This window comes from Macaca nemestrina, chromosome 7, assembly GCF_043159975.1.
Source record: "Macaca nemestrina isolate mMacNem1 chromosome 7, mMacNem.hap1, whole genome shotgun sequence".
Classification (NCBI taxonomy): Eukaryota; Metazoa; Chordata; class Mammalia; order Primates; family Cercopithecidae; genus Macaca; species Macaca nemestrina.
In genome coordinates, this window is record NC_092131.1 from 152,488,871 (window position 1) to 152,500,880 (window position 12,010).

Sequence of the window (12,010 nt, forward strand, 5' to 3'; positions counted from 1 at the left end):
AGCCTGGGAGACAAGAGCGAGACTCTGTCTCAAAAATAAATAAATAATGATTTGGGGAGAAGCCCTTTGGTTCATCTCTGCAATCCAGCTAGAAACTCAATTTCATGATGACGATATGCAGTGTATATAGAGCTTAATATACAGTGTATGAATACACTTTCATTCCATCTACCTAATACTCATTATTTTTTGTAAACTTACGTAGTTGGTATACAAATAATCTGCAACCTTCTCCTTTACAACCAAGGGTAATAGCTATTACAAGCTCCATTGTCTTTCCCCTTAAGGTTTTTAATTAAATAGAATGTAACATGCAGCCTATGGTTGCAATTACAACTTTTAACTAAGATTGGCCTTAGGTATTTGGAATTCAGAATTTTCTATTCTTATGCTATATTTTATCTTCAACTCTTATATTTAAATTTTATTTCAGCAATCACTTTTTAAATTTCTGAGATCTTTTTATTGCTTGTTCTTATTCACACTCTCCTATTCTTGTTTTGTGAATACAATATACTCTCTCTTATTTTGAAGATAGTTGTTTTTTTGTTGCCATTATTCTCTGTTTGTCTATATCCTTTGGATTTTCTCCCCTCCTTTTCCTCTTTTTAATTTGAAGCATTTCACCAAGTGTCTAGTGATGTTTGGCTCTTATGTATGGGTGGTGATTTTTGGCTGGTGGCCTTCAATGTAGGGTCAGTGTTTGGCTAAAGTTTTCACTAGGGTCTTTCGATTGGCTTTACAAACCAACTAAACATAACAGTTTAGAGGCAAAAGAAAAAAAAGCAAGAGACAGAGACAGTATTTGGAGACAAAAAGTTGCTATAATTAATGATTCCAGTAACATGGAAGACAAAAAAGGTACCTAATGCATTCATGGCATTTGGTGATATTCTGAGGCTCTTAAGTACCTTATCTATTATACTTAATAATAATCAACTTATTCTTTCAAAATAAGAAATGTTATGAAACAGACAAGCTCAAAATTAAGGCAATGGGTATGCAAATGGAACTGAAATGAAATACATAACCTAGGATATGCAGAACTGGAAAATAAAATGGTTTCTCATCAAATAAAATGTGATCATTAAAAACAGCCTAGTACAAAGACCAAATCAAGGGGACTGCCATTAACATGGCCTCAAAGAAAAGAACTAATAAAAGGTGTGGCCATTTACTCCTTTTTAAGACTTCTGAAGAGATTTAGGGGGACCTTCAGAATGAACCAAAAGGCTTCTAGAAAGATTAGAGAATGAGATGCTTGATATGCTTAAGATATACATGTTTCTACAAATGAAGTCATGAGTTCTTTGAGAATCTCCGGCTGACCTAGTTAGTCACTGCTTCTCTAAATCTCTCCTGCTGCGGCCTTCCAGACCTTTATGACCCCAGTAATTCTCACATTGGGGTGGGTAAACCTTTATTTACTAAACTTCTTTATTCATGTAATACTTGTAATGATGCTGCTTTTCTAACTAAATCCAGACTAAAACATCTGACGTCCCTAGAAAAGAGACCCTAAAGGAAATATATTCACTACTTTATTAAAGGTATAATCCAGGCTGGTAAGAGCGAGGAAGAAAGTAAGTGAGGATAGCAATAATGGGAGGCAAATGCAAATTGACAAATTACTGTGTAGCACTTGCTGCTGTTTCATGAAAAGCCATGAAGAGACGCTGCCAATCATGTGGCAAGTACACTTGCTGGGCCACACAGTACACTTCTGGACAGGCAAGATGAAAAGCAGTGTCTCTATACAGTCCATCAGAAGAAGAGCAATTTACCCAGCAGCTTTTTCTAGTCCATTGATCCAAGTTTATCAGCCAGTTAACTTCACAAACCCACCAGACCACATCACCTAGCCCTTTTAACAGTCACTGTGGCATGGGGTTTTTAAAGTCCAGAAGTGTTGGTATAGGCCAGGAATTCTGAACATATGGCTAACTGATCTCAAGCAGAGGAATCATACAAGCCTGCTGGTAATCTGTTACTATGTGAGGTGGTAGCTAAGGCAAAGCAAGTGGTCAAGAGCACAAGAAACACGAGACTGAGAATCTTCTAAGGTACTTGAAGATGATGATCTGATAATGCATCCAAAGACGAGGTATCTACAGCCACAATGCCACAATAAATAGCTATAAAACATTGGTGGCATAATAGACTCCTTGCTCACATATTTGGAATCAGGTAGGTGTCAGTCAGATGACTCTGCTGAACTTGGCTGGAATCACCCACATATCTTGGGTTTGGATGGCCATCAGCCAATCTAGACAGGATTCAGTGAGGGTGAGCAGGGCAACCTGGCTCTGCTCCATGGATGTCTCATCCTCCAGCAGGCTAACTCAGCCATGCATATTCTTATGTCAACAGCAGAAGCACAAGTGTAAGTAAAAATGCACTAAATCTCTGGATGCAGATGACCCAGAATCACAGTGGGGGGAGTACTTCAAAGGAACCTGAAAAATGACCACGAATACAGGGAAGAATAAAGAATTAGGGCTATTGTTACATCTATCACACCAAAAAAAAAAAAAAAAAACAAGACAAGTATAGTCAATTCATTGTTCTAACAGGTATTACTAACTTCTTTTGAAAAGAACCTAAGATTTTATCTGGCCTTAGCTGTAAATTAGCCTCTTATGAAGTACGTGGGTCATCCTTCTTATGCCAGCTGAGAGATGGAGGCAAATGAGTGATAGAATTGTTCTCTGTCTCTCGCTTTTTTTTCTTTTCCCTCTGAACTGTTATGTTTAGTTGGTTTGTAAAGCCAGTTAAATACAATAGATTTTGGCTCAGGGAAGTCCAAATTTAGCCTAGAGAAATCCAACTTTGGCCCTGCTTAAATCAATTCAAGCCTTCCTCTATTCCCAGGGCCAAGTTCTAAACATGAAAAAAAATCTATTTTAATTCCATTCTTGTAAAATAACTGCTAAAATAAGCAAGCCAGTTAGTTTATTTGGCTAAGACTACAAGACTAATAATGTTCAAACCTTATATAATCCACATTCCTTTTTATAAATAGCATAATATAATGGTGGCCTTACTGAACCAAACCAAATCAGAAGTTCCAGATTCTAGAACAGGCTCTGCTACTAACTAGGTGTATGATCTATCAACAATTTACTTACCTCTTTAATTCTCAGTTGCCCCATGTATATTAGTAGGAATTGCTCTTAATTACAATATTCCAAATGTCCTATTTCCATGGGATGTTAATAGGTGCTACATATTCAAGTAAGTTTAAGATATATCAGCTTAAATAAAGTTCAAAATGTTTATTTCAGGACTTTTCAGAACCTTTAATATGTTTTGCCTTCTGAATCCCTGGAAGGGAAACAAAGTAATGTACAGCAAACTAATTTCACCAAGAACTCTTCCCCCCATAATACATGATGTGTCCCACTGTACAGACTTCAGGAAATGTGCTATTATTTCACCCAAACAAGTGAATTTATCAGAGTCCCCAAAAGAAACAGAAGGCAACTTCAAATGGGGACATTTAAGAAGACTGTAATAAAACAACTTCAGTATTACAAATGTATTAGCAGGGTTTAGGGAAAGCAACAAGTGGTAGTGAACTACCCTGGGGCTAGTCATAACTGTAAGCTATTACCAGCCCTAAGTGAAAAGGGGTAAAGGGAGGGAGCAGGAACTAAACCTAGTGAGGTAACTGGGATAACTGCTTGGGAACAGAAGGGATAGGATTCCTGATAGGGTACTATTTTGTAGAGGAACACAGTCAACTGATGACGACATGGCAGGAAAGGAGCCAGGGAAATAAATAACATCATTTCATTTTCCTCTCAACTTCTAGTCTCCCACTGGTGCTTCCCATTTGTTGAACCCAACCAAAAGCAAGAGAGCAAGGGAATCTACCTCACAGAGCAGGGAGCAGAATAGAAAAGAGCAGACAAAAGCTATTCAGTACAGTAGGGCTCTATTCAAAAGCAGCTAGGTCTAGGTGCATAAATGATGTCATCAGGACTCAGTCTTTCTCCACTCTGCTTTCGTTTGCTGACTTCATTCTAAATCAGGCTCTTTTCATCTGGCAGCAGAGATGGCCACTAGCAGCTGGGCTTCAATTATTCTTAGTTCGCAACTCCAAATAAAATAAAAAGAGTAAATATATATATATATATATATATATATATATATGACACTTACTATATTTCAGGTACTGCTGAAAGCCACTTAAGATATTAACTCAGTTAATTCCCAGTTAATCCTATAAGGTAGTTACTCAGTATCGCCTGCTTTGTACAAATGGAAGAAAATGACATGGCTGATAAGCAGAAAGGCTGAGATTTAGATTCAGGTAGTCTAGCTCCAGAGTCTCTGCTTTTAACAACCTTAGGGCTTAAAGAAACAGCCCTAGACACTGGAACTCTAATTCTAGTTCTGCCTATGTTTGCTACTAACCTTAAGAAAAATCACTTATGACCTATTTTTCAGCCAGTAGATTGTAACCCCATTTACTTCTAAAGGTGGTCAAGAGTACAGGTGAAAAGATATAAAGATTTTGAAATAAATAGCTAATTAGATCTAACTGAATATATCTAATCACAGAGACATAACACACTATACTAAAATGTAGTAATGAAACTGAGGTTTCACTGAGCAAATAACTTCTGAAGTAAGTTTTTCTATCAACAGTATCTCTGAAAAATTCCCCTAGATACAATTTCCTTCCCTTTAAGAAATATGAAGTAATATATATAAAACTGGAATTTTTTCAAATGGTCTTACAGGCATTATATATGATTATTTCTTAAGAAAAAAACAAAGCACAAATATAAGTTTATTAATGTTAGCAAAATAAAAAGACATAAGTGGCTTGTTAAAAACTAATGTGTAAGTTTTGCTGTTTCCTTATCTCCAGAGCATTTGGCATTCTTTATCAACTGGTACATAAAAGAATAGAAAAATAAAAGATTGTCATATTGCCCTCTGTATTTCTCTTTTAATATATCAGTATGGTAGTCTACCAGAAAGTAGTAAATGGCTTCAATTGTAGAAAGGAAAGTATCTGGCTTTCCTTTTTGATGGCGCCAAAAGCAAGTTTTTCTTGTTTTCAACTCAACTTGTAACAACCCTGTCAAAAAAAAAAAAAAAAAAAAAAAAAAAAAAAAAAAAAAAAGAAAGAAAAAGAAAGAAAAATATATAAATATGTCTTCTTAACCACAGGCTTGGTACAATAATAATAATTTCTCTTAATTATTCTAAGGATTTTTTTTTTAAAGACTACAGTTAACTTCCTTAATCCCAGTTTGAAACAAGACATTTTCTTAAACACCTTGAGGTATATACAGAAGCAACATAAAACAAATAATAAAATCTTACACATGACAGTTATACTGAGTCTTAGACCAATGAATTAAAAGTAGTTAACATTTAAGATATTCATGTCTTCCAATCTTCTATGTATCAGCATCTTCAAAAATCTGAATCTCTGATAGGACTACATTCACTAATTTTCATTTCCTTGACAAACTGACTTTTTTGTTTGTTTAGAGATGAAGTCTCACTTTGTCACCCAGGCTAGACTGCAGCAGCATAATCATAGCTCACAGTTACCTCAAACTCTGGACTCAGTGATCCTCCCGTCTCAGCCTCCCAAGTAGCTGGGACTACATGTGCACACCACCATATCCAGCTAAGATTTTTTATTATTATTATTTTCTAGAGATCGTGTCTTGCTATGTTGCCCAGGTTGGTCTCAAAATCCTGGGCTCAAGTGATCCTCCTGCCTTGGCCTCTCAAAGTGCTGGGATTATAGGTATGAGCTACAGTGCTCAGTTTAAACTAATTTTTTGCTTGTTTGTTTGTTTGAGACGGAGTCTTGCTCAGTCATGCAGGCAGGAGTGCAGTGGCGTGATGTCGGCTCACTGCAAGCTTCGCCTCCTGGGTTCACACGCCATTCTCCTGCCTCAGCCTCCCAAGTAGCTGGGACTACAGAGGCCCGCCACTAGGCCGGGCTAATTTTTTGTATTTTTAGTAGAGATGAGTTTTCACTGTGTTGGCCAGGATGGTCTTGATCTCCTGACCTCATGATCCGCCCGCCTCAGCCTCCCCAAGTGCTGGGATTACAGCCTAAACTGACTTAAAATATCATTCTGAAATTCACTGAGAGATAGGCAGCTTAATGTTCCTTAATAGTGGTAAAAGTTTACTTCTTGATTATCACTTTCAGGCTATATTCATGAACAGAGTATCCTAAAGCTATGGTTTCTTTTGTTTGTTTGTTTGTTTTAGCTCTGTCACATGTATGCTGTAGAGCTCAATAACAGAGTCAGGTAGAATGTCTTGCTCTTGTACATTTAAAGAGGGAATAATTAATGCAATAACAGAATAGAACTCTCATCTGTTACAACTCAGCTGTCATCATACAAACCCAGAATGCTTTTAGCTCCTTAGGCCAGTAATTGGACTCATACTATATTTATTTTCTTGTTTTTGCAAATTTTATTTTAAAGTGAGAAATAAAAGAGAGAAGGTGGCATCAAAATTGGCCCAATGACCAACTAGAACTTCTAAGTCATTAATGATTTCCCACTGTCACATCCCACTTTTACTCAATGTAAAATGTAGCACAGACAAGAAATAATAAAAGAAACACAAAAATATTCAGAGATATGGAGATCAAATGACTGATAGGAGTTCGAGGAAGAGAGAACAAAGAGAATGGAAGAGAGGGAGTGGTTAAAGAGATAATGCCAATGACTTTTCCAGAAATTATTTTAAACTATAAAAAGCCACAGATACATGAAACATCATGTGTCTCAAGCAAGATAAACACAAACAAATCAGTGCCTAGATCTATTACATATTTATGTAACTGCAAAACACCAAAGATAAAGAGAAGATTTTAAAAGAAGTCATGGAGAAGGGACAGATCATATACAATGAAAAGGTAATTAGAATGACCAAAGACTTCCCATTGGCAACAACAGAATATTGAAGACACTAGAATAATACCTTCCAAGTGTCAAACAAACAAACAAACAAAAAACAGACTGGCAACCTAAAATTGTGAACCCAGCAGAACAACATATCAAGAAAAAAGTGACAAACATTAATAGACAAATGAAAACTGAACATATGGCAACAAGAGACCAAATTAAAGGAATTCCTAAAGGATATATTTGATAAAACACTGAGTAAAGAAAATGGTAAACATCTGTGCAAATCCAGAAAAATGTTGCCTGTATAAAACAAAAACAGTAATAGTAACTAATTTGTAGACTGACAATAAAGGACAGAACAAAAATAATGATATTAACAATAACATTGTGAACCAGGAGGAGGCTGAATGAAGCTTCAGCATATGAAGTCCATACAATGTAAAAAAGGAGAGGTTAAACATTGTTTGGCTTTGAACTTTTTAAGTGATGTGGGCAATTCTCTAAAATAACTGAAATAGGAATAAAAAGGGAATAAGAAAAAACCTCATTCAATCAAAAAAAGAAACAAAAATTATAAAAAAGCACAAATAGAAATAAAAATTAAGATGGTAGAAAGTAGATCCAATTACATCGATACTCACAGCAATTGTAAATAAACTAAACTTACTATTTAAAAGACATAGATTATCAGATTGAAACATGAGAAGGATGACCTCTACAATTAAATAATTGGGCTTCAATTAAATACTGCATTAGAGGTCTTAACATAGTAATAAAGAACAATAAATTAATTAGATGGATAAGAACTGGAAAGAAATGCAATTGGCATTACTTACACAGAAAATACAATAAAATCTCAGGCAAATCATTAGCCATATAGTATCTTGCAGAAGAGAAGGATTCAAACAAGACACAAACATATTGATAAATTCCACACTAAGAATTTTTTTCCTCAAAAGAAAACAAAGAAATTAAAAAGATGAACCACAAACTGCAAGAAGATATTTTACAACATTATCTATATTCTAGAATATATAAAGAATTTCTACAAATCAATTAAAACACTAGAAAAATGGGCATAGATACTTCACAGAATAGGACATGTATATGGCCAAACAAACAAACAAACAATGTAATTCTCAATCCAATTAGTAATTAGAGAACGGTAAATGAAGATGACAATGGGACACCATTTTAAAATACTAGATTGGCAAAAATCAGACGTTTGATAATACCAAGGTAGGAGAGATTATGGATCAATGGAGAGCTTATACATTAATAATGGAAATATTCCTTTGTATGTCCACTTTGAAAAACAATTTGGCATTATCTTGTAAAGGTGAATATTCTCATACTCAACAACCCAGCAATGTGACTCCTAGGTATGTTTCCTAGAGGAGCTTGTATATGCACAAGAATGTGTGTAGTAGCATTATTTGTAATAGCAAAAACTAGAAATAACCGAAGTGTTTCATTAGCAGGAAACCAGATAAACTGTAGTATATTCACAGATATTATTCAGCAGTGAAATTGAATAAACTACAGCTACAGTGATATGACAATATAGATAAACCCTAGAAACAAAATGTGACTTTAGAAAGCAAACCCCAAGAAAACAACACACAGGTTAAAATAAAGCAAAACTAAATTATATATAGTTTATGAAAACACTATATCTAAAAAAGATAATACTATAATCTAAAAAAGCATAATTCAGGAAAATAACTGTCAGGGGAAGAAGGGGAATGGTACAAGGGAGAACATGGGTAAATGGAAGTTAGAAATACTGGTGCTTGCCTTCTTAATTATTCATTGTATCATTATGCTTTATAACTTAATGATATGTGTGAGTGTGTGTGTATATATATATTTCATATGTATCACAATTCATTTAAAAATGTAAAACAGTTAAAAACAAACAAGCAAAACCTCTTTGTTTAGTGAAGGAACTGGAGCTTAAAGTCATGTTCCAGCCCAATTCTTTCCATTAGACTTAAAATACAATCTAATCATGTCAATGACAAGCTTAAAATTTTTTAATGATGCCACAGCACTATGGATAAAAGAACAAATGCCCAGGCATGCTGAATAAAATAAGATATTTATAATTTGAATTTCTCCAGTCTCTTTTACCATTCTCATATATGTATGCATTCTAGACCACATTAAATATTTCAGTTTCTTGAATGCAAAATATTTTTATACCCTAGTATTTCTAACAATCAGTAACTTTATAATAAAATTATAGTAAAAATCATAAACATTTTTTCTTGAGGGATTTTGCTCTGTTGCCCAGGCTGGAGTTCAGTGGCATGATCATAGCTCACCGCATCCTTGAACTCCTGGGCTCAAGCAATCCTCCTGCCTCAGTCTCCCAAGTACCTGAGACTGCAGGTACACACTACCACACCTTGCTAATTACTTTATTTTTTGTTGAGATGTAGGCCTTGCTATGTTGCCTAGGCTAGTCTAGAACTCCTGTGTTCAAATGATACTTCCACCTTCATCTCCCAAAGTGCTGGGATTACAGGAATGAGCCACTACATCTGGCTCAAAACTAGTAAAATATTTTAGCAGTAGAAACTTAAAGTAGATAATTACAAATGGCTTTTCCTTCCAAAAGTGCTGCCTCAGTTTCTTCAATTGCAAAGTGAGGATGACATCCTTTACCTCATATATTCGATGTGAGGATTGAATAAGTTAGTATAGGACACACCACTCACTGACACGAGGAGTGTAGTTTAGGCAATGCTTATAATGTGAACAAAGTTTTCACTTTAAAAGTTGTATCAATACAGTCAAACTGAAGGGAAAGAGCTGGCTAATTTTATAACAAATTTCAGTATAATGCCATTTAAATATAATCTGGACTCCCACCCAACAAAAAGAAACGATGTCTCCCCCTACATTCTGCCAAGGCTTCCTATGACAAATCTTCGTATCATTCTTCACTTGTAGGTTTAGGTTTACCTTTTGTGATTAAATTAGGCACTCTACCTTCAAATGTTTTGACATTGGTAGAACACACAGAGCTATTTTTCTGTAAAAATTTGGCAAAACAATATGGTTTTACATTGTTAAGGGGATTCCTAACCTCAGCATTCATAATAAGATAATGGAAACATAATTTCCAATACACCTGAGGGTTTAACTGAGGTTTAGACTTAGTTTGTTCAGATTAATCCCATGAAATGACAAAAAGTTTTAAAGCCTAAAGCCAACAATTTATAAAAACCATGGATTGTTTCTTATGGAAGTAACTTGGTTTATTCAGAAATTAGTATTTCACATATACAGAGGTTGTAAATATGTGTAGAGCCCTAATTGTTTCCTGTGGTGCAATGAGGAGCCACAAAGGATAGGGGTTGAAGTAGGTCATGCAGAAAATTTGCCTCTAGAAATCTGTTCCTTTTATGATTTTAAAGAGATTAAGAAGCCCCTTCAAAAATGTTTGATCTAGCACAGAACTGAAATATATGATACTTTCCATGTGAATTGGGAAGGAATAACAAAAATCTTTTGTACAAATCTGATTTTAGGCAAGCCAAATGTGGACACTCTGAAAAGAGATTTCGAATAATACCACAATAATTCCTTTTATAGTTTTGTCAACGGTTTTTATGTATGTATTTTCATTTGATCTTTTCAATTACCATATAAGGTAACTATAAAGAAAAATGGCTCAGAAAAATCTTCGAACTGGCAAAAGTAACCTGCTGCTGTAAACATCCACAGGAATGTGGCAGGCAGTGTTCCCTTTCTCTTTTTCAAAGAGCACAGCCTTAGGGCTTAGGCATTTGTCTTTCTATCAAACATCGGCAACAAAATTTCTTAAAGATCCTATGCTCCCTAGTACCTGCCCTTTACTCTCTCCCACACACATAAGACACAAAGTACACACAATTAGACTTTCAAAGCAACTTTACTAACGTATATGAAGATCTCAGATGCATAAACTACATAAATTAAGCTTGTTAAATCTAGCGTTGTCACTCGCTTCAGCTTGGAATTAATGAACACCAGTCAGACTCCAAAAAGTGTCAAAATGTTCTTTTCCAGATAATGCACATTTTTAACAATAGCCTGAGAGAAGCTCTCCCAGTTTGAAACAAACTGTTTTAGCAACTGCCTAATATCAACTGAACAGCTTTCTTGCCTTCTAATCATACATGGACAAGTAAAGTAACTGTTTTAAATCACTATTATTAGGAACGAAGTTTTTCACTCTAAAAGAAATAAAATCCCTATAATGTTAAATATGAATTGGAACTATCTGTGTGAACTCATGACACATAACTGTGCATTTTTCCTGGCTCTATCCATTGAAGCAATGACATCCCAAAAGTAATGAATTTACCAGATCTTAGTTTCTAATACCATTTCCTATTAAAAGAAACTATAGCTTCTTAGAAAAACAATTGATTACAGGTCTGAGGCAGAAAAAAATACAAGTGAACTTGTCTGCTGTACCAAAAAGACAAATGAGGCCATGCCATGAAGTACCTGAAGGGTTTCCACTGGCAAAATTTGAGAGAACTACAACATCAAAAAGATTATTATCAAAAAGATCAGCATGAATATGCTATAATAAATTATGGCGTATTGAATTAAAAAGAAAATCCATAAGACCATAGTGATCTCAAAAAGGGGTGGAAAGAGAGAAAAATAAAGAATAGGGGAAAAAGGAAAAGCTCTTCTTTACATAAGCATATTGGCTAACTAATGTAGGAAGAAACCATGTAATTAAAATTTCACCATTTTTCAATTCTCAATGTAATTATTCGATTTATGCAGGGATCATCAATGAATACTAAAATCACTGGTGAAAAGTTTTTGGGAAATAGTCCATAGTCTGAAAACATCACCTCACAGATTACTACTACTTACAAAGAGAAAAAATAAACCTTTATAATGGAGAGATTGGGCAATCACCACTTTAATCAAGTAATGAAAGTTATCACAAATAATAGAACGATTTGCATTATGTGCATCCTAATTTGATGCAACAATAAAGTATGAATTCACCTATGAATTGGTTAACCATACAATTTATCAGCTAAAAGGTTCATTTCTGAGAGTGAAATTACATGTTATTAATAATTATACCC

At 34.8% G+C, this 12,010-nt stretch overlaps 1 protein-coding gene across 5 annotated transcripts in view; it reads right to left on the reverse strand.

The window, feature by feature from the left end:
* LOC105490629 (DTW domain containing 1) overlaps nucleotides 1–12,010 on the reverse strand; it is a 96,607-nt gene that overhangs the window by 64,841 nt on the left and 19,756 nt on the right. For 3 of the 5 annotated variants that reach the window (XM_011756449.2, XM_071099376.1, XM_024795579.2), the window contains one exon: nucleotides 1,525–5,092. The exons of 1 other annotated variant lie outside the window; for it this stretch is intronic. In XM_011756449.2, the coding sequence (XP_011754751.1) occupies nucleotides 4,845–5,092 (248 nt within the window). In that variant the 3' untranslated portion in view covers nucleotides 1,525–4,844. Of the gene's footprint in view, nucleotides 1–804; nucleotides 5,093–12,010 lie in introns of those variants that run through there. One more of the 5 variants, XM_011756461.2, reaches the window with a different exon arrangement.